Source organism: Carassius auratus, chromosome 47 (genome assembly GCF_003368295.1).
Source record: "Carassius auratus strain Wakin chromosome 47, ASM336829v1, whole genome shotgun sequence".
NCBI lineage: Eukaryota > Metazoa > Chordata > Actinopteri > Cypriniformes > Cyprinidae > Carassius > Carassius auratus.
In genome coordinates, this window is record NC_039289.1 from 1,575,062 (window position 1) to 1,598,237 (window position 23,176).

At 37.7% G+C, this 23,176-nt stretch overlaps 3 protein-coding genes across 6 annotated transcripts in view; 1 reads left to right on the plus strand and 2 right to left on the minus strand.

The window, feature by feature from the left end:
• The first annotated feature begins 352 nt into the window (after positions 1-352).
• Positions 353-8,389, plus strand: atrip (ATR interacting protein). The gene is made up of 14 exons (XM_026235596.1): positions 353-570; positions 1,224-1,539; positions 1,764-1,840; positions 1,983-2,153; positions 2,236-2,351; positions 3,179-3,279; positions 3,362-3,421; positions 3,505-3,631; positions 4,528-5,181; positions 7,190-7,332; positions 7,407-7,498; positions 7,568-7,654; positions 7,792-8,050; positions 8,165-8,389. The coding sequence occupies exons 2-14, from the start codon at positions 1,236-1,238 to the stop codon at positions 8,236-8,238; spliced, it is 2,265 nt and encodes a 754-aa protein (XP_026091381.1). The 5' UTR covers positions 353-570; positions 1,224-1,235; the 3' UTR covers positions 8,239-8,389.
• Positions 8,390-9,218: 829 nt separating this feature from the next.
• LOC113064717 (protein shisa-5-like) lies at positions 9,219-15,299 on the minus strand. Its single transcript, XM_026235597.1, has 5 exons — positions 14,986-15,299; positions 13,944-14,103; positions 13,481-13,605; positions 11,589-11,798; positions 9,219-10,606 (listed from the first exon to the last, which is right to left on the minus strand). Exons 1-5 carry the CDS (start codon positions 15,044-15,046, stop codon positions 10,449-10,451), a joined length of 714 nt encoding a protein of 237 aa, XP_026091382.1. The 5' UTR covers positions 15,047-15,299; the 3' UTR covers positions 9,219-10,448.
• Positions 15,300-19,407: 4,108 nt separating this feature from the next.
• LOC113064721 (protein shisa-5-like) overlaps positions 19,408-23,176 on the minus strand; it is a 54,255-nt gene continuing 50,486 nt past the window's right edge. For 3 of the 4 annotated variants that reach the window (XM_026235606.1, XM_026235607.1, XM_026235605.1), the window contains exons 4-6: positions 22,874-23,001; positions 20,624-20,818; positions 19,408-20,540 (exon numbers count right to left, since the gene is read on the minus strand). In XM_026235606.1, coding sequence (XP_026091391.1) covers positions 20,389-20,540; positions 20,624-20,818; positions 22,874-23,001 — 475 coding nt within the window. In that variant the 3' untranslated portion in view covers positions 19,408-20,388. The remainder of the gene's footprint in view (positions 20,541-20,623; positions 20,819-22,873; positions 23,002-23,176) is intronic. The other variant, XM_026235609.1, reaches the window with a different exon arrangement.

Genomic DNA, 23,176 nt, shown 5'->3' on the forward strand with positions numbered 1-23,176 from the left:
GTCAATTGTGAGATTGTGTGAAAATTCAGTAAAAAATAAATAAAATAAAAGGGTAAATTAGGTTACCTTGTATTTTTTATCCCGAGGCGGAAACAAGCAGAGGTTCCATAATTAATTTTGCACGGATATTTAAAAAGGGAAAAACTCTAAAAATGCACCGTTCATTGGGCCAAACTTGACCATATAATATCTTTTAAATCACAACTTTGAGTTTCAAAACTCTTTTTGCATATGACTTGTCTCACGAGCGTTTCCGTTGTGCGTGCGCTGGTCAATGGACCAATCAGAGCACGCTGTAATAAACTAGGCTCGCTCTTCAGCCAATCAAATGAGGTTTTACTACCGATGCGTTTTCTACTGTCCGCATGTAGACCCTCCTCCACACTGATTGAGAGGCAAAGCTCAGACATGTTTCAAACCTCACAACTTGCCGTTTATTTCTTTAGTCATTTGTGTTTATGTTAATGGTTCAGAGTAGCAGGTTGTTTGGAAGGTTCACAGTTCGGTCGTGTCGCGTGTCCGCCGCAGGTTCATGCAGGAGTCTGAGAGAGACACGCGCTGAAGCAGCAGGTAACTGATCAACCTGAGCACTTCACTACAGTTTCACCACAGTAAACACAGTATGAGACTCTGCAAGAGCATTTCATGGAGAACAGATATTATTTGTTACCGCATGTGGCTTGAAAATAACTGGATTATTGGCTTTGACTAGTAGCATTATGATATTATCAGTTGTGTTTTTGTTTTATGGTACCTTTTTCAGCTGGCACTAACTGTATTTTATATATATACATTTGCCCACACTGAATAGTGTGAGTGTGTATACATATATATTTATTATGTATATGTATATTTGTCACGGTACCAAGTGAAAATCCACGGTTCTCGGTACCAATTTAGGCACCAAAGCAAAACACAAAAATATGCTAATAGAAAAAAAAACACTTTATCACTAACAATAAAACCAATGCCATTCTTTATACTTTTTTACAATTGTGTTTAAAGTTTTTCTACAAGTAATATAATTATGATACAGTAAACTAGTTTCACCCAAATTTAATTTGTCTTTTAATTAATGAAATTTAAATGCATTAAATTTTTTGTTCTGTGCTTATTATATATATATATATATATATATATATATATATATATATATATATATATAATACATTGAATAGCGTAACTTTTATTTATTTTCATTTTATTTATTTCCCCCCCAAAAGCTCCTCTTTGTCATGGACTTCCCACCAAGCAAGAGACTGAAAAGCCATCAGGTCACAGCTGAGCCCGACCCGTTTGACGATGACATCGATTTCACGCAGGATGACCTGGAGCAGATTGACATCATCGCGTCCCAGGCCATCACCGGAGAGGGCCAGAACAGCGGGTCGAAGAGGCCGTTCGGTTCGGTGTTCACGTCCGCTGATGAGCGAAGAGAAGCACCTGTGAGATCCGGACGGAAAACATTCGCCATCGGAGACGGCAGCAGCAGCATCAACACCTGTAACAACAGAGAACCTCACAGAAAAGATGCGTTGGGTTAGTGTTAGACTTTTTGGATGCACGTTCCACGAGTCCTTCTTTCTCAAACACTGCCATGTCTGCTTTTGGACCGAGCATTTCTGATAAAAGCATGTTCCTACAGTTCTTTGCATAGCTCGTTTATGCATTATATGAATGGGTTCGACTAAAAATGTAACGAGTTAGTGTTAAACTGGAGACTAAACATGTATGCATGTGTAATTTTGCATCTCTTTCAACAGATGGGCATTCCAGTAAAGATGGAGAAGACCTGCACTTCAAGCAGTTAGAGCAACAGCAAGCAGACCTGAAGAAAAAGGTGAGTTCTTCAACACAACACGCAGTTAATTTGGGTGCTTCAAGATCTGCTCTCATAGAGACCCCATTATAACAATTAATTCCTGAATTCCTGTCATCATTTAGTGTTTCATGACTCTGTCTGCATGTCTGTTGCCACTCAGCTGAAGGAGGTAGAGGAGGAGATCCTGATGAAGAACGGAGAGATCCGAGTCTTGCGGGACTCCCTGAAACTGGCCAATCAGGAGAAGGAGCAGCAGCGGCAGACCCAGCTCGCCCTGGAGAAGGAGAAAGCTGACGCTCAGAGCGAACGTGAGAAGGAGCTGTCCAGGAAGGTATGGCACACAGGTTTGACTCATGACATGATTGGGCTGATGAATCGGCTCGGATGAGATCTGAATGCTTGTTTCTCTGCAGGTGCAGTCGCTGCAGTCAGAGTTGCACTTTAAAGAAGCCGAGATGAATGAAATGAGAGGGAAACTTCAGAGCATCGAGCGCGGAGGAAAGCAGCCCGCCACTCCTGCACGAAACATGTAAATGCAGCATTCGTTGACCAGAGACTGATGCAACAATTTATTAATATATGCATGTCCTTTTTTTCTCATATAAACACATCTCTTTGCATGGACTCCACTCCTCAGTGCATCATGTTACATTGTTTGTATGCTACTAAGTTTTATTAAATTAAATATTTCAATAATATCAATTATTGTTATTAGAATTGTTAATATTGTACATAAGTAATAGTAATACTTAATCATTTTTTAATAGCAACAGGAATATTGATTGTGATCATACTACAACGACAAAAAATAAAGAAAATAATCATATTATTAATATTAAAAAACAAGTCATCGAAATAATAATGATTGTATTTAATAACAACAATAGTTTTACTAATATTAATGTTAATAGCAATAATAAAAAATTGTGATTTATAAAAGGCAATAATTATTATTGATTAATATTTTATTATTTTTAAATTGATAGTAGTACTTTTTTATTTTTAATAACAACAACATGAATAATAGTAGTAATAATAATTCTTATTGTATTTATTATTATTATTAATAATAATAAGTATACACAATACTTTTAAATATAATATACATTTCTTTGTTATTGTTAAACATTATAATGTTAAGTTACACTATTGCATATTTTTATAACAGTAATATTAATTACTAGTCTTATTGTTATTAAAAGTGTAGGTATTACTGTTTTAAAATATATTATTAAAATTAATATTAATCCTTGTTTATTTATTGGCAGGTTCGAATGTGTCTTGAAAGCTGAGATTCTAGGCTAATATGAGCTGATGTGTGTGTGTGTGTGTGTGTGTGTGTTATTGTGTTAACAGTCTTCAGTCTCCTGTGAGTCGAGTGTTCATGACTAAAGAAACGTTTGCAGCCGAATTCTCCAAGAAAACATCTCCTGTCAAAAAAGCCATTTTGATAGAGGGTATGAATGATTTTCTTTCCTGACTGCTGATGTGTTTATATTCTCATCCAGTCCCTTAATATCACATTATCAAATTTGTCAGATGTTGAACCAGCTCAGTCCAAACGTTCCCTCACAGAAGAGTCACGATCGGAGCAGGAGGGTAAGCGCTGGTCAGATGTCTAGCATGTTTCTTCTTGTCTGTGTTATCTCGGTGTGTGTTGATGATGCTGTGTTTCACACTAGGGTGTGTGTTACTGAACCTGCTTCTGCAGCAGCCGCTGGATCCCAGCTCTTTGGGTCTGTGTCACCTGCTGTCCATCAGTCCTGACGCTCTGCCAAACGTCCTGTCACAGCACGGCTACGTCAGCCCGTAAGCCTCAACAAGCCCCGCCCACTGGGAGGAGCTTCTGACTTAAACACACAACACTTCTGAGAGCATTAGTGTGTGTCCTGAAACATGAGAAACCTACTGTAAACATCGGATTGCATTACATACAACTGTTTGTTTGGAGAAATCAGCGGCCCACTTTTACAACATTTATCATACGATATTCCGTTGCGTCATTTGTAAATATTGGTGTTTCCTAATGGAACGTTTGAGCAATGTCAACTTTAGAAACGATGATCAAATATACTTTAAGCCATGGGAAGAGATAGATATAGATAGATACACAAACACACACACACATGGTTCATTAAGAACAACATATAAAACACTACAGCTTCACATTGATTTTAGTGTAGAAAATAAAAAAAGTTTGTAAAAACGCCTTGTTTAAAAGACTTTTTACATCATGAAATTAACTGTTTTTGCATTTTCAAAATGTAGTTTTCATTAACATTTTATTATTTATTATTAATTAAAATTTTGTATTGGTAAAAACTATTCTGACTTGATAACTATATATGACTTAAATATTCCTTTTAAATTTACTATAATATTTTTTATTTATTTTTACAATTAAATGTATATAAAATATTTGTATTATTATTAATTCATTTCTGAAAGTAAAACTATGAAAGCCTAGAAATATTGGGGGAAAATGTAATTCTAAAATTAGATTTTTAGGTCTGGAAAACTGGTGAAAATGAAAAATCAGCCATGTTTAAATAACACTTAGCATTATATTATACCAGGGGTCCTCAAATCTGGCCCACGAGATCCACTTTCCTGCAGAGTTTAGCTCTATCCATGTATTCTACTGTAGCATGTTATATAACTATAAAAAAACTATTTCCTCAATGTTTACTTACTCCTTTCTTCAGGGGATCGTTGACCACTTCCAGCTCGTCCTCCACAGAGTTCAGATCTTTTCATCGTCCTCAATCTCGATTTCACCAGCTGCAAAATCTGGCCATGTCCGCTCTGACCGCATTAGCTCTCCATGGCCCCGACAGTGTCCCACAGAACCCAGACGCTGCTCTCCAGCGCACCCGGCGCTCCTGTCCCGCCGCGGCGCACTTCCTCCCCCTGCTCAGCTTCCACATCAGCACATACTGTCAGTCTCTGGAGACGGTGGAGAGCTCGGCCAAGTCCTCGCTCCACAGCAGCTCACTGTCCGGCTCGTCTGACTGCAGCCTGGCCTCGAGTCTGGAGGAGTCTCTCAGCGGTCAGGAGGAGTTCGCCCTGGCCGCTCTCAAAGCGCTCTATCACATAGTGTGCTACAGCAGCGAGGCTCTGGACGTGCTCCTGTGCCCTCAAGAGGACGTGAAGCAGCCGCAGGGATCGAGAACGCTCCTCAGCACCTCTGAACATCTGAACGGGGACCCGCAGACCCCGCTGTCTCTGCTCAGGAGGGTCCTACAGCTGGCAGACCCTGCGTTCATTACGGCCGCGGGCCAGAGGGAGGCGCTGGTGAGCACGTGTTTGAAGACCCTCAGTGTTCTGGCCGAGAGAGCGCGGGACCACCAGCTCTCCAGGTGAAGTAGACTTCACACAGTTGAGATTCAGATTTACAGCTTACTCGAATGGTTTCTGTTTTAAGTCTAATTTTAGTTAGCTTTAGTCATTTTGTTGTGTGTTTTCATCATTTCTATTAGTTTATGATGTCATTATAGTTTTTTTTGTACTATTTATTATATTTTTAGTTTAAATTGAGTACATAAAATTAATACTTATTTTAATTTTAAGTCTTATGGTTTGCATTTTAGTTTTTGATAATATCTGTTTTATTTTCTATAAGATGTTTATTATCTTTCTATCGTTTTATCTATCTATCATTCTTTCTATCTATCTGTCTTTTCTATCTGTTATATAGTTCTATCTATCTATCTATCTATCTATCTATCTATCTATCTATCTGTTGTTCTATTTATCTATCTGTTGTTCTATCTATCGTTCTATCTATCTGTATCTATTTTCTATCTGTTCTATCGTTCCATCTATCTGTTGTTCTATCGTTCTATCTATCGTTCTATCGTTCTATCTATCTGTCTATTTTCTATCTGTTCTGTCGTTCCATCTATCTATCTATCTATCTATCTGTTGTTCTATTTATCTATCTGTTGTTCTATCTATCGTTCTATCTATCTGTATCTATTTTCTATCTGTTCTATCGTTCCATCTATCTGTTCTATCGTTCTATCATTCTATCTATTGTTCTATCTATCTGTCTATTTTCTATGTTCTATCATTCCATCTATCTATCTGTTGTTCTATCGTTCTATCATTGTTTATATCATTCTATCTATCTGTATCTATTTTCTATCTGTTCTATTGTTCCATCTATGTTGTTCTATCATTCTATCTATTGTTCTATCTATCTGTCTATTTTCTATGTTCTATCATTCCATCTATCTATCTGTCTACCTATCTATCTATCTGTTGTTCTATCATTCTATCTATTGTTCTATCTATCTGTCTATTTTCTATGTTCTATCATTCCATCTATCTATCTATCTATCTGTTCTATCGTTTTATCATTGTTTATATCATTCTATCTATCTGTATCTATTTTCATCTGTTCTATTGTTCCATCTATGTGTGGTTGTATCGATCTATCTATCATTCTATCTATCTGTCTATTTTCTATCTGTTCTGTCGTTCCATCTATCTATCTATCTATCTATCGTTCTATCTGTCTGTTTTCTATCTGTTCTGTCGTTCCATCTATCTATCTATCTATCTATCTATCTATCTATCTATCTGTTGTTCTATCGTTCTATCTATTGTTCTATCTATCTTTCTATATTCTATCATTCCATCTATCTATCTATCTATCTATCTATCTATCTGTTGTTCTATCGTTCTATCATTGTTTATATCATTCTATCTATCTGTATCTATTTTCCATCTGTTCTATTGTTCCATCTATGTGTTGTTGTATCGTTCTATCTATCTGTCTATTTTCTATCTGTTCTGTCATTCTATCTATCTATCTATCTATCTATCTATCTATCTATCTGTTGTTCTATCGTTCTATCTATCGTTCTATCTGTCTATCTATTTATCATTTTGTCGTTCTATCTATCTGTCTATCTAAAAACTCAATATCTAATGAAGAACATTGCACACTAGCACTAGACTTCATTTCTATTTGTTGGTTTGGATTGAAGTAACTTCTAGAATGCAGTGTTCTCAGTTTATGCAGATTTTTAGTATGAAAAATGGACCATAAAGAATATCAGTCACAATTTATGCCATCTGGATTACTTGCCTAGACTGTGTTAATATGAGACAATTTTGAAAGATTTTGAAAAACAGTCAGTTTCAGTCCTCTGAAGAACCTTATTTCAGAAAACGTACTATTATATCTTAAAGTAATCACAGTCATTTATGCCTCGCATGGAATAACAGTTCCAACTCCATTTCAAACAACGCCAGTGTTTTTTCTTTTTAAAAGTCTGATTATTATAGTAATTTACTAGTCTTTTTTTCAATCCTGATGATAATAATTAATCTGCTGACTCTCTAATTTCTCTGACGTAGACTCCAGGTGGTGATGTCGAGTCAAGTGTTGCCTAAATGTCTGACTCCGGAGACGTCGTTCAGAATAGTGCGTCTGTCTGTGAGATGTCTGTCGTTTCTCATCTATAATGAAGACATGGCTGCTAAACTCTGCTCACACGAATGTAAGTGTGTTTCACTGCTCCACTGATCATCATCTGCTGGCGTGGTTTCACACCAACACTCGCTCTTCCACCAGATCCGTGTCCTTTTCTCAAAATGTTCCAGTACGTCACATCTAGACCGGACAGATCTGCTTCTGAGGACGTGTGGAGTCGCTTAGAACTGGAGGTGATCATCTTGTAATACTTCATTGGAAATATAAAGATGGTATTAAAAACGGTTTTCTGTTGTAAACAGGTCATCCGGTTGTTAACCAAACTGTTCACACAGAAGACCGGGACATGGGCGGCGTTGTGTGAATCCTCCTGCCAGTGTGTAAATGAGGTTTGATACTCTTTACTCTCACTGTCTGTTAGTTTTAAAGCAAAACCCGTCTGTAGAAGCACAAGAGGAACTTGGGTGAAACAATAGCTACTGATGTGTCTGGTACAGAGCGCACGATGCATTTTATTCCTCTTCAGGTGGTGCGGACGGTCGTTGTGGTTCTACACAGACAATGGCTGAAGACAAAAGGCAGAGGAAGTCAAGCGGTGGGTGGTCGGAGCTGGACGTGTCCTGGGTTGCAGGTACTGCGAGAAGCTCTGATGTTACTGCACTGGCTGCTGATGAAGGACTCGTCGTTTTCCGAACACTGTCTGGAAGTCCTGCACATGTACGATCAGGTCGTTCCCGCCATCAGAGACACGTTCCGGCTGGTCCCAGATCTGTCCGAGAGCGAAGGTCAGTTTGTGTGCGTACGAGTGATGCCAGCATGAACGTCTGATAAAGCACAGTTAAACATTTATCTTCGAATGAATCAGTTGCAGTGCATTAAACTGTGTTATATCACCGCAGAACTGGCTCTGGAGGAGATCTGCCGATCGGAAACGGAGTACGTTGAAGACATGGATATGGAAACCGGGTCGTGATGAGCAAACATGAAGTCAAGTTTTGTAACTAATGATATTTAGTGTATATCTTGAAATTTGTCTGCTCAGAAACATTCCGTGTGTCCTCAGATTTCGTCATACTTTTAAAAGACTGTGAGCACCAATGATCCGAATTAAAGAATTAATTCTATATCGCCTTTTTGTATTACAGGATATAGTCCTCCATTGTAGCTGCACTACTGTAGAAATGTTTAGTTTTTTTAGTTTTTATAAACCAAAGGGTTTATCTGTGGTAATTAACCGCAGGTGACAAATATACAATATTTAACCGTGTGGGTTAATACTCATGAACAACTGACTGTACATTATATCGTTTATTTAAATTGATACTCACATGAAAAAAAAAAAAGTTGCATGTAATTTTTATTTAAAGTTGATAATTTCACCTGCTATCCCAAAACACACAAAAACAATAAATTAATGTACAAAACTATCAGCATAGCAACAAGGTGAATAATGCAGTAATATCACCCTAATATTAATACCAGAATCATCTGAGGTAAGTTACACTAGTCTGTATTCTGTATTAAAACAAAGTGAGAAAAGAAACCGGTGGATTCGAGATGCTAGAGTAGCTATCTGCGGTGTACTAACATCTGATAGATGTCTTTAAGATGTCAGTTTTCACAAACATCTTAAAGACATCTTCTAAACGTCTATTTGACATCTGATAGGAAATGTTCGTCTATTTGACATCTGCAAAATCAGTTTTTTGAGTGCATGTTGTAAGTGCTATCAAGGGAAGTGGTGTGTACTTTCCCGAGACCTCAAAGTATCTTGTAGTACAAGTGTGCTACTTTAAATTAGAATTGGTCCACGTTTCAGTAAACTCACTTCCTCTACAACATTTAACCTCCTCTGTGTAGGTAAAAGACTTGTAAGAAAGATGAGAAAAGTCTGACAAAAACAAAAAAGAAAGAAGGTGAAATGTTAGGCACATCATTTGACTTCAACATTGGTTCCAGCACAACTTCTTTTTATTTGCAGATGCAAACATGGAGATTGAAATTATAAACATTTGAACATAACACATCAGTTTTAACATACCATCAAACCAAGAACATCTAAAAAAAAAAAAAAAAAATCTAACTAAAAAGTCCCACCCAACAGGAATCTGTTGAAGACGGTACAGAGCGAGGTATTGATAACACATGACCTTCATAACACGTAAGAGCGTGTCACATTACCAAACAAAACTTCTTCCTCACACAGCGAAATACAAATGTATTTCAGACCCTTAAGTAAAACCTATAAACCGTGCTGACGCCTCCTTCATAAACATGCAATTCCTACAACATCCAAAATAATCCGAACACATGGTATCCACGTGTAATTTGCTGCATTGAACAAGGCATATTCTGGATCTCCGTCACGAGAACACAGTTACAAACATTCACAAATGCGTAAACCTCTGAAAACATCTAAACCACATGATGGTTGTACCAACTGATAAAGTGTCGAAGTTTTGTGCAAATTCCCAGGATAAAATAAAGTGTGCGAGCTTTAACGCGCCTTATTTTGCTTAGTTCACACCAAGCACAATAACTATAAACATAACGATATAGTTAAAAAAAATCGTTCTCAATATTAAAGAATAGCAGAGTCCACACCACAACTATAATGATAAAGCCACAGAGAAACGATATCATTGGAATCACTTTCAGAACAAATTTTTTTTTCTGATTAACGATAAAAACATTGACAGCCAATCAGAATCAAGCCTGCTGTAATGAGCTGGAGAATTTAAAGCGGCAGACGCACGTGAGCTTAGACTAAACAGACAATATCATTCACTGGTGTGGACGCTAATATCGTTATCTTTATAGTTATCGTTCTTGTTATGAACAGGCCTTAACGACATTTCAAGATGAAGAATGTCAAGTTACGAGGCTCGAAAAAAACATTCCCTTTTGCCTAGTGGAGAAAAACGAACAAAACGAAACCAACATATAGGCTATGGCTTGGAGTGACAGACAATGGCTGGAGTAAATTAAAATAAGAATATTTAAATAAAATCAAGAGTAAAGAAAACGTGGTTTGCTGTCACACGCAAAGACTTTAAAGCGGCAATGATAGCAAACACTGGTCATTTAATTCCCGACGCGACTGGAGGATCTGCTTCACAGTAGATGTACATTTCCGCAGTTGTAAGATAAAACTACATAATCCTCAACAGTCCAGGTTGTGGTTTAGTAGCCGGTCTTTGGTGGCTCCATGTAGTTGGGGTTGTAAGCTGGTTGGGTCGAGCTGTAGTCTGTTGGTGGGGGTGGGTGAGCGAATCCAGGCTGAACGGGTGGTTGCATGGGGTACGGTGCCTGGCTGTAGGGAACAGGATATCCTGGGCCTCCTGAAAACACAAGCAGAATTCACTTTGAGTCAATCAAACCTCTACCAACACATGATTTAAAGCATAACTTTCAGGTGAAAGCCATGCGTTTTTTTTTTTATTCTAGCAAACTCAGTTGAACTTGATGATTAAACGCCTACCATTCAAAACTTTGGTGTTTGGGTTTAAAGAAATGAATACTTCAGCTAAGATGCATTAAATTGATCAAAAGCAACAGTAATGATTCATGATACAAAACAAACAATCATATTGTATTGTTTCAAATAATGCTGTTCTTTTGAACTTTCAATACATCAAACAATCCTTAAAAAATGTATGAAGCAACATAGCTGTTTTCAATACTTCTAATAATAATACATGTTTCATGAAAATTAAATCAACGCATTAGAATAATTTCTAAAGGACACTGAAGACAGGAGTAATGATGTTGAAAATAAATTATTTTAGTTTTGTTAAAGTTTATTTTGATGTTATGAAATCTCAAATATGCTTCTTTATTTATATATATATATATATATATATTACACACATTTTGTCATTAAGTAGCCAACTTGATGCAATAATGCAAAGTAAAAAGGTCTGTTAAAGTGTTATTAAAAAAAAACACAATAATCTAAAATGAATCCGTTTTAACAGCAATAGTTACCAAAATCTATTTTTTACTAAAACATTTCGGTAATAATTGAATCTGTCTTTAAGTAAAATGCCACCGTTTTTCCATATTGCACTACATTCTTCCCTCATCTTAGATGATTTGATACGTACCTCTCCTGTCTCAGTGCATATCGTCCATTAGTGCAATATGTAAAAACTGTGGTGTTTTCCTTTAAGACTGTCATACTCATAACTCACAAGTCATGAGACTTGTTAAAACAGTGATTTGCATTAAAATATCAACATTCACAGCAAAATCTCTCAAATCAATATTTGCAAATAGTGCAGCGGACTGGATTTTCTGTTGTGCAAGCTCGTATTATCTTACCGGCCTCCTGATACGGGGGTGGTGGTCCCGCTGCAAATGGCTGGCCCTGATAGGGTCCCGTCGGCATGGGTTTTCCAGCATAGGCTGGGGTGCCGCCGTACCCGGCCTGAGGTGGCATGGGCTGGAACGGTGGATACTGAACTCCCTGAACGACAGGCTGCTGGGGATATTGTGTGGTTATCACTGTAGTGGTTGTTGCTCCCATAACAGCTGTAAAACAATCAAAGGCAAGAGAAGATGAATTCACTGAGCTGATAAAGTCACAGTCAATGCGTAGCATTCATGCATATTATAGAAAATACACTGCAGATTTTTAAATGCTTCTGGAAAAAGCCTTGTGTGTTCACCAAGGCTTCATGTATTTTATCAGAAAATCTTTAAAACAGTAATATTGACTAATATTATATTTTTAAATAATATATTTATACACAGTTCAGCCTGATAACATCTGCAACCACAATAACAGCTGTAGTTCCTCTTTGTGGCAGTTAAATGTTCAACTTCTGTTTGTGCTTTAATTATTAGGCTCTATTATTATTAATCGAGAGAGAGACCATGCATTTTAATAATCTGACCATTTGTTTAATATGAAGACGGATTTTCTATAAATTGCCATTTGATATCATTACATTATATAAATATTGGTTTTATATTTGCCACCCTGGTCTACAGATATCAGCTAAAATTGTTAAAAATGTAAAAGTATATGGCAATTATAAATGAATAACTTTACAACAATACTACAGAATATCCTTCATGTTGAATGAAAATAAAAACAATCCTCCCTGTGAAAAAACCTATACAAACATAAAAAACGAATAAAAATTACAAACACAACAGAACAGAATGACTAAAATGTTAAAATCTAAATGGAAACAAAAGTGTAAAAATAAAAACTAATTCAAGATATTAATAAAAACTTACAGTGGTGTCTCAATGATATTAAATAGCACTGGTTAAAGCAGAAAACAAATAAACAGGTTGACCATTTTAGCAGGTCAGTGAATTTAACCGTGAGTTTTTCATATGGTGAACATGCTTCTTAAAGGGCCAGAGCACTCATAAATGAAAATTCTGGTTTTAAGTGCACTGTCACTTTAAGAAGAATACTATATTCCTAGTTCCCAGAATGGAAAACCGAATCCCTTCTTCCCCCTCTACGTAACTAAATGTTAAAAACAGAAGTTCTAAAGATAAGACATCAACTATTATTTGAGCGTCTTGTGACACGATTATTAACAATGGTGTCACAAGACACCAGGGCACAAGGGCGTTCCTCCCCTTGTTTGTGGTTGCTGTGCGTGTACACAGTGACTCAGACTGGGTGCGGAATCCCAGAATGCGCCAGCATTCAGTTTTCAGCTCTCAAAAGTCACATTCCAGTTTTTTTTGGCATAGGCTACAAGGTCAGAGAAAGTTTAAACTTGTGGAAAATAAGTTGTATGCTGTCTTACACGGAGGTCAGTTGGACAAAACACTAACATGTCACATTGTGACCCACAACGTAATCTATTTGGCATAAAAACATTCTCATTGTAACACTTCCCTGTTTGATGCATGTTTATGAAAACAATGTGACATTTGTATCATAGGCTACAAGGTCAGAGAAAGTCTAAACTTGTGGAAATTGTTTTTTAAACATTTTAGCGCTGTTTTATACATGGATCAGTCTCACGAAAACACACCTAGGTTACATTCGACGCCAAAACTGAAAGAAATTAAATTGCGAAACTTGTGGATATGATGTCGCAATTAACAAGTTAGTGATGCGTTTCGTGAGATTCAGTTTGATTCACATTTGAACATGGAATATGACTCCCGTCCAATTATATCACGACTCAAATTGAAAACAAGAACAAGAATGGATGCATTCTGCAACTGTAGACACTTACGTCTGGGACTTCTGCACATTTTGTAGAGGCAGCAGCAGGGGCAGACGCAGCAGACGATGAACAAAACCACTAAGATCACAATCCCTGCTACTGACACACCGATGGCAATAGACGTATAATCATTGCTTTAGGACAGATGATGAAAAAAGACAGGTTAGAAACACACTACATCAAATCATATATGATCTAATCACAATCTTATTCCAATTCACAGATGGATTTCCCTGAAAAATTAACATAAATATTACTGTGTCAGTATCAAAACATCCCTGCTGTCCCAGCACAGCGACACGGACTTAACCAATGGCATCGCTATCTGTTTGTCCGGCCAAACAAAAATGGGGATTGGGTTTGGGAAGTCATATTTTTAAAACATAGTTTGGTAACGCTAGAGTATACGAGCATGTCAGTATGAAACTATGCAAGACATTTCTTCAATCACGAGAGAAGTCAAACCACTCACAAAAAACAGTTGTCTTGTTCATCCTCGGATAACTTGTCAAATGGATTCAAGCAGCAGTATCTGTTATCACACGTCCCACAACAGAACTGTAAAAGTTTGCAGTCAATGGAGGGCTTCGGCACACCATATCTGTTGATGTAGCTTTTGCAGTCCTCATCAGCTAAACAAAGCAAAAAGACAAGAGAAATAAATGACATGTTGGCCAAAACTAACACGTAGGAGTAGTTCCACCACAATTAAAAATCTTGCTATTTGACAGGTCACCCAAACCCAATTAGTTGGAATATGATTTAGATCATCTTTAATGGTATTTTTTATGGCTTTTTAGAGTTTTTACAGTGTAAAAAAACATGTATTTTTCTTGTGCGTAAACGAGTATCACAAACTTTATGCCGAATGTCTTCTTTTGTGCTTCATTCTAGAAAATAATAAGCGTTGGAACAACATAATCATATTTATTAAGTAGACTTGTTCTTGTAAGCTGTATGCATCACTTGTTGTGAGCAGATTTGAGATCCATAGGGTATGGAGAAATGCATCACATGTTTTTAAACCTACAGAAACATGTATAGACTTTATAAAGATAAAACATTTCATATACACAAAACAGATTAGAAACAATACTTTATTTACTAAAGCAAAAAAAAAAAAAAAAACTTGGAAAAGAAAAAAACTGAAATCGCCAGTACACTTTAACAAATAATTACAAAAATACTAAATTACTTGTGACATTTTAGAAAGAAGACAACAGTTTCTCAGTAAAACGTAGGCCACTCAATTATCTTTTTGTTTACTTCGAAAAAATATTTTTGTAGAAAAAAAGAATCTAAGAAAACAACTAACTTTCTACTAAAAACTACATAATTTACATGTAAACATAAATTACAAATGGCACATAAGACTCGAGACATCCATAACGAATTTGTTTTTCAGGGCAGATCCAGCTGTGTACTTAGCAGACATCGATTTACCCGGAGAAACCGTCAACAAGAAGACGTGTGAACGCTAAGAAGCCGTTTCTTGAGGTATCTTAGACACTCACCGAACGTCGCCGTGAATAAACCCGCAGACAGCAGCAGAAGAACCGGGACGGTGGACGCCATCGCTCCGCTCTTCCTCTTCAGGAACGTTAGCTCGTTCCGTGCTGAGTCCTGCGGATGTTGTAACCTGAGAACACGCCAAAACCTGAACTAGGAAGGAAAAAACCCTGTCATGCTTAACCTACAGGTTTACACTATTAGGCATGTGACGTCCAGAGCGTAAACATGAGATAAAAGATTATTTTTTTGTTGTAAACCCATAAAACCACACGACACAACACACTGACACACTCACGACAATGGGAATCGATTGCTGAATCAGGGACTAGTATTCTGTCACAATGTGGATCTCCTAACCAATCAAATGCCTGTCCCATGCTGGAGCCTTTATGGAGGAAACGAAAACGAAAGTCCACACATATATTTTAAATGGAGTCATATGATGTTGCTAAAAATAATATTATTTGGTATAATGAAATGTATTTATGTGGGTTAAGGTTAAAAAAACACACTATTTCCACATTATTGTTTCTCCTCTATGCCCCTCTGTGCTGAAAAAGGTAAAAAAAAAATTTTTTTTAAAAAACACATTATTTTCCAGATTTTTGTTTCTCCCCTATGCCCCGCTGTTGTGAAACACGTCATTTTTTACAAAGCTCATCTCTCTGAATAGTGAGGTGTGTTCTGATTGGCCAGCTGTCCAATGCGTTGTGATTGGCCTAATGCCTCAAGCATTTAACGGAAATGTTACACCCCATAACATACTCTGATGTAGTGTCCCGGTCAAAACATCTGACCGAGAAGACAAAAACAATAAAACCCATTACAAACATACTATTTGTTGCATCCAGTGGGGACATAATTACTAATTATAATGACTTATAATGCCATTCACATATCGCGCCTAAAAACGATTGGCACGCCACTTTCTCCTTCTTTCCAAAGTGCTCGGATTTGCAGCACTAAAAATGGCTTGCAGTAGCTCTGCTACTAAATTTATTTAAAAATGGCTATCCATATACAGCTATGATCAGCTGTTCCTTCATCTTTTCTGAGCTTTCAACGTTGTTACAGGAAAGGATGAAGCTGATTGGTTAGTTCTTGTCACATGACCTGCGGTGCGCTTGCGGTTCTCTGAAAAGTTTAGATGTTTTTAACTCGATGCGGTGGGGACGCGCCTGGAAAAAAATAGCGAGTCGCTTTTAGTTTCGCTTTCACAACGAAAACAGTGTCTCCACAACATGGCGCAAGCGGCAACAGCAAGAATCAAAGTTCACCATCATTCTTTGTGTGAACATTTGCAAATCTTCCCACATTGTGATGTAGACATGTGGGGGCGTGTTAAAATGAGTTGATTTAAGAGTGCGTGGACCGAGCGGCAAGCTCCTGCTCTCTCACGTGAAGTCTAAGTGACTAAAACTGCAATTCATCGTCTGACCGCTTGAGTCTGGCTGCAAAAGGGAGTCAGTCCCATAGATTCCTCGTGTTAAAATGCCCAACTTAATAGCTGAAGAAAAACGTTTCCAGCCTGGTTACTTTTTTTTTTTTGTCTATATACTTAATTATGCCCTTCATGACAACTGTGAGGGGGGTGGAGTTTTTTTTTTTTTTTATAACTTATCCGTTTAAATTATATTAAGTCTTAAAGTTTTGCATAATTAAGGGTGTGGCAACTTGAGTAACAGGTGGATTGCCGCTGCTCTAACCGTAGTCGAGTTAGGTGGGTGTGGTTTCAGCAACCAGCTCCCGCCTTTTTGCCCATTTTCGATTATCCAGGAGTGAAGCTCTGTGAAACGCTGCCAAGATGGCGACAGCCAGCTCCGCCCAATTTGAGCTTCAAAAAAGCTCTTTAGGATTTTATGGATAACGTCACGGACTTTACGTCCATGTTTTTATACAGTCTATTGCTTGACCAACTCTTAACTTTTAAAAAGAATATCTCTTTGGGTTTGAAACTTTAGTATTTGCAATTTTAGGGATCTTATCTACTCACGACTCGTTCTGGTCATATAAACTGATTTTGGGAACATGGTTGGTGGTCAACCGGCTACTATTTCCAAAACAACTAGGCTAATCAAACTTCTTTTTTTCTAACATGGTTATTTATTGCAAATTGCAGAACTACATATACAGACTGTTTGTATGCTGGCACACATGCCAAACTTTAAGATTTTAAGATTAAGATTAAAGGTGCTGTATCTAAGATTTTGACTCTACTAAAGCATAAAAATACAATCATATGTTTGCAGATATTTAAGGAACATGCTAATTTAACAAAACAAAGCTACAGTCAGTTATTCTCCTTTGAAAATTTGCATTCTGGGCCAGAATGTCTGTCGTTGTTTGGGTTTGTGAAACCCGCCCACTGTCACTTTACCCAATTGTATTTCGGCATCCTTGGTTGACATCTGGAGGAAAACACTTTTAGATACTTTTTTAAAAGTATCTAGTAAAGTAATTAATTAAATTTTTATTTGCAAGAAAATATCAGAGTTTTTAAAATATTGTTTTCTCTTTTTTGACCGACAGCTCTACTGTCCTTATGTTGAGAGAAAAATCGGGAGTTAGTGCAAAGGTGTTGTGTGCACCATGTAAACATATTGCTTACTGTAATTCTAGACTAAATGTGAAAATACATATACTCATCTCAATGGCACAAAAACAGATTCAGTGTTTCTCAAATTGACGCTGAACAGTTTGCTGAAAGGTTTGTTTGAGCTGTGCCCTCCTACTGTACAGATGTAAATTTACCTTTCCTTCAACCAGAAGCTTTCATTTCACTTTTGATGTAAAAGGGCTTTTACATTTGCCAAAAATAGAACTTTTTATATTAAAAACATATAAGTTAAAAAAAGAATTTACGAAAAAGTAATGTCACACATTAACTTACATAAAAAGTAGCTAAGTAATGCAATAAGTTACGTTTTTGGGAGTATCGCAATATTGTAATGCTTTACTTTTAAAAGTAACTTTCCACAACACAGTTACTCTGTTCACATACTGTTTTTGGCCTGATATATGACGGGAAGTGTGCAATTTTGAATGCAGCCAATCACATTCAGATCTGCCTCCCTCCCTTTTGACTCCTAGGCTACGACGCACGTTTCTATACAAGAATAAAAAGTCATTAGCATGCGTTAGTAGTAAAGAAAAACAGCATAATGAATTACACTTTGACAGTTGTAGTTTTTATGAGTGCTGAAAAAAGTAGGAGTGGCGAAAGTGGAAGAAATAAAAGCAGTTTTGTGTTTTAGAGCCATGTCGTGTTGATTTCTTCGCATTTTTACAGGTTGCTCAGTAAACGTTAGTCGTAACTGAAAACACACTGTGTGATAAACATGAATTACTTAGAAAATTATCGTAGGCTATCTTTGGTCACATAACTGTGACAACGGCCATCTTTGAACCTCTCTCACTGTGCGACATAGGACTACCGATTAGGAGCCACGATCACTGAAATCACCACGATTGTTTCACAATGCCAATCTTTTGTCTGGGACATCCAAACATTGTGCAGTGTGTCTCGGTTGTAGACAGAGCTATAGCCTCCAAAATGGAGTTACACTTGCAGGAAGCTGCAAAGACTTTGCCAAACATGAAGGCTCCACATCTCTGGCCAGGGATGCCAAATCGTGCCCTTTTTTGCGAGAAGAGGTCCTTCCTCTATGATATCGGCCAGGGGGCTACTGTGGGAATCTGAGCCGCTATCTTCTTTGGGAAAAAGGAAGTAGCAGCAGTAAAAAGGCCGACTCACTGTTCACTAAAGAAACCATTTCTACGTCTCCTTTTGCAAACAGTGTTTGCACTTCAGACTGGACAACGTGAGCATTGTTGTCCTGTACTGAAGTTTGAATAATACCTCTGAAGAGAGCCTGTGAGCATACTGGTGTAAGTAACCTAATTCTACAGTGCTGGAGCGGTTAGACAGGAAGTGGCACATGACGTGTTACAACTTCTGAGCAGCAGGGAAGTGCTTTGAAAATCAGCCACAGAAATGGCTTGCATCCCTTTTTCTTCAGTGCTGTCAACAGAGGTGAGGGCGGCAGAAGTAGAAAAGTGGATTAGCACAAAGTAGGGGCGTGCCATGCCTAGGTGTGTTCATCGTTAACTTCTGGGAAAAACGGCACCGGTCTAAAAAGATCAGAGCACTCATTAGATGAGGAGCACTGATCCTCACGTGTAACACACCTGCGGATTAAAGTGCTACGCGACGCTCATGCTCTTGCAGTGAGAGCAGTCTGCCTAAGCCTAAGCGTGGGCGTGGCCCAGGTGCATCCAAATCTGAATCTGTCAATGATAAATAATCATCAGTTACGCATTCTCCTCCAATCCACCTAAAAAGATCAAACACATAAGCAGATCAAAGTGCTGCAGGGAGAGTGAGCATGTCGTACCTTTTAGATGATAAGTAACAATACAAACACTAGAGATTGTTTCTTTTTTATTACACCATTTTTTGAATTTACACAGTTTTTACCCAAGTACATTCAAGTGCTGCAAGTTTACCAAACATTGCATAAAAGACAGTCCAAACTACAGAGGGTTTGGACGACTATGTTGAGTTTGAAAGTATGTTGAGAACATCGTTCACACATAAAAAAACATATAACGGCAATTAAAAATATTCAGAATGTATAGCCATTAAACAAAAAGGCTGCATCTCAAAAAAGCAAAGTCACCTGAAACAGTAAAATACAATCTGAAAAGGCACTGCAAATGTTGGGACGGGGGTTTCCTAATGCTTTAATAAAGGTTGCTATAACAAAATTAATATTTTCCCTACCTTAACAGCCATTCTGTGCTTGAAAAGCGAGTTTGTGGATTTAAACTTGTTGGTACAGAATGTCAGTGGAAATTTCGTGACACTCATTGTTATTCAAATGCGGTTGCATTTATACCCTCAAAGGAAAAAAACTAGTTCACACTTTCTTTAAATAGAATCACACTTCCTGCCATTTGAAATTGAGGGAAAAAAACAAAACATTTTTATGTGGTCTACACAATGAAACTTAATATGAAAACTCAATAACAGAATTACATGAGCTGTAACTAAAGAATATTAACTAACAAAAATAATAATAGATTTAGATTAGTCTTTTTAGTACATTTAATTTTATATTGTATGTCCGTGTATACTAGAATACATAATACTGAAAGCAGAAAACGCTAATATAAATCTTAAACTGCATTTAAAAAAAAAATTGTAGAAACAATTTTCACTCTTTGCTTGTAGAAAGACTGAAATGGTATTTTCACGTGAAACTTTCTATAATAATCTTTGTTCTGTTTTATTTACAATTTCAAAAAACTATGTTGAGTCTTGTATAATGCACATTCTTACTGCCTTGCGAAAGTGCGTCAAACTCCACGATCCAGCAATGACTGATTTTACAGACGGTTGTGGTTTAGTAACCAGTGTTTGGTGGCTGCATGTAGGCTGGGTTGTAAGCTGGCTGTTTCGATGTCTCTGAAAGCATAGGAGCATGAACCGGCTGGGTGGGCTGCTGCATGGGGTACATGGCCTGGCCTCCCTGAGTAGTGGGATATCCAGGATTCACTGGAAACAGTAAAAGACACTAGTTACTTTCACAGAAAAGACTACTTTATGGTCTCAGTGTATCCAGCACTAGGTGTTCTTACTGGCCACGTGATACGAGGGTGGGGGTCCTGGTGCATATGACTGTCCCTGATATGGTGCTGTCTGCATAGGCTGACCCCCGTAACCTGGTTGAGTCGGCACTGGTTGGTATTGTGGGTACTGGCCTCCCTGCATTACCGGCTGCGGCTGAATGGATTGTGTATTCACGACTGTAGTTACATGTGTTTGTACCACAGCTGTGGGAGAAAAAAAAACAAGACAGAAATCAATTAATAGTTCAATCTTGTTAGCCCCCTGAATCATTTATAAACCCGAGTTTGTTTCTTCATCAGAACTGTGATGAGTGGGGCTGGGCCGAGAGCCGTGGGAATGGAGCGAGGCTGATTGAGTGATTGGAGATGAGGGACACCTGCTCCACTCAACGGTCTCGAGTCCCACGGAGGAGATCAGAAGGATATAAAAGAGGAGCGATGACAAGGAAGGACAAGAGAAGACCAGGCCTGGGCTTTATTTTGTGTTTGGTTTTTATTTGTGCGCGGCAGTTGTCTGCGAGGGGCTGTCGCGCTGTTTTGTGTTTATTTTGTAATTAGAGTCTTTGTTTGATTGTCTGCCGGTTCCCGCCTCCTTCTTCCCGTGATGATAAGGTTTTTAAAGTATTACAAAACAGATTTGGAGAAATTTAGCATTACATCACCGATCCTCTGCAGTGAATGGGTGCCGTCAGGACGAGAGTCCAAACAGCTGATAAAAACATCACAATGATTCACAAGCAGTCTACATGATAAAAGTAGCTAATGTCTTGTGAAGCAAAAAGGCACACATTTCCAAAAAACAAATCTATCAAAACATTTTTTACTTTTAACTATCGCTTATGGACTAAGTAAACCATAACAGCAATTTCTCCTGTGAAAAAGTCTCACATAAAAATCCACCAACATATTAGTTTAGAACGGTTTTGACTATTTTCACTTGTAAACAAAGATTGGTCTGGGCAAATATCTCTCCTGATTCAGACAAGACCTCTTTTTTTGTTGTTGTTGAAGATAGCAATATTATGTATAGAGGACTAGCATTTTGGGCAAAAGTTACAATTTCATGTTATAAAGCATCTTAATGATTGATTTGTTAACCAACTTTTGGTGCTTTTGGCAGTGTGGGCAGGCGCCAAATCCTGCTGGAAAATGAAATCAGCATCTTCAAAAAGCTGGTAAGCAGAAGGAAGCATGAAGTGCTCCAATATTTCTTGGTAAACTGGTGCGGTGACTTTGGTTCCCAAAAAACACAATGGACCAACACCCGCAGAAGACATTGCACCCCAAATCATCTCAGACTGTGGAAACTTAACACTGGACTTCAAGTACTTGGGCTATGAGCTTCTCCACCCTTCCTCCAGACTCTAGGACCTTGGTTTCCAAATGAAATACAAAACGTGCTCTTATCTGAAAAGATGACTTTGGACTAATGGGCAACAGACCAGTTCTTCTTCTCCTTAGTCCAGGTAAGACATCTCTGATGTTGTCTGTGGTTCAGCAAATTCCTCGACACGTCTGTGTGTGGCGGCTCTTGATGCCTTGACCCCAGCCTCAGTTCATTCCTTGTGAAGTTCACTTAAATTATTGAATAGATTTTATTTGACAATCCTCATAAGGCTGCAGTTCTTTTGGTTGGTTGTGCATCTATTTCTTCCACAATTTTTTACTTCCACTCAACTTTCTGTTGAAATGCTTGGATACAGCACTCTGTGAACAGCCAGCTTCTTTAGCAATGAATGTGAAGGGTGTCAATGATTGTCTTCTGGACAACTGTCAGATCAGCAGTCTTCCCCCATGATTGTGTAGCCTAGTGAACCAAACTGAGAGACCATTTTGAAGCCTCAGGAAACCTTTGCAGGTGTTTTGAGTTGATTAACTTATTGGCATGTCACCATATTCTTATTTGTTGAGATAGTGAATGGGTTTTTGTTAAATGTGAGTCAAAATCATCACAATTAAAATGCACACAGACTGAAGTAGTTTGAGTCTTTGGTTATTTAATTTAATAAACAAGTTTCACAATTTGAGTAGAATTACTGAAATGAACTTTTCCACAACATTCTAATTTATTGAGATGCACCTGTACTTGTGGATCATTGTGATGTTTTTATCAGCTGTTTGGAGTCTCTAGTTTGACAACACCCGTTCACTGCCAAATCTTTTCTGATCAAGAATAAACTCATCTACATCTTGAATGGCAAGTGGACAAGTACATTTTCAGTGGTTGTTCAAGTATTTCTTTAACACTAAAACACTTACGTCTGGGTTTTCTGCACATTTGATAGAAACAGCAGCAGGGGCAGCAGCAGCAGCAGCAGATGAAAAAGACGATGAGGACCACAACCCCTACTAATGTTGAACCAATGACAATACTATCGATTCTGTTGCTGGACAGATAAAGACATGAAGTAACAAGGATTAGAAAAAGCATCTAGTATATTTAATATATAATGCAATCTATAAATCGTATTTATATTAAAATATGATTATTTAACATTTCAATAAAACTGGTTTAATCAAAACACACTGGTTAGCTGCTTTGTGCTTGGATTATTAATAACA

What these genes read in the sequence shown, in the direction of transcription:
- atrip (XM_026235596.1), top strand. Translation starts at nt 1,236, where the DNA reads ATGGACTTCCCACCAAGCAAGAGACTGAAAAGCCATCAGGTCACAGCT. An exon ending in AAGCAGACCTGAAGAAAAAG is followed by an intron (nt 1,841 to 1,982) that starts GTGAGTTCTTCA and finishes GTTGCCACTCAG; the next exon opens with CTGAAGGAGGTAGAGGAGGA. An exon ending in CGGGACCACCAGCTCTCCAG is followed by an intron (nt 5,182 to 7,189) that starts GTGAAGTAGACT and finishes TCTCTGACGTAG; the next exon opens with ACTCCAGGTGGTGATGTCGA.
- LOC113064717 (XM_026235597.1), bottom strand. Translation starts at nt 15,046, where the DNA reads ATGGCGTCCACCGTCCCGGTTCTTCTGCTGCTGTCTGCGGGTTTATTC. An exon ending in AATGTGCAGAAGTCCCAGAC is followed by an intron (nt 11,799 to 13,480) that starts GTAAGTGTCTAC and finishes ATTGTTTTACAG; the next exon opens with CTGTTATGGGAGCAACAACC. An exon ending in ACCCCCGTATCAGGAGGCCG is followed by an intron (nt 10,607 to 11,588) that starts GTAAGATAATAC and finishes TTGTGTTTTCAG; the next exon opens with GAGGCCCAGGATATCCTGTT.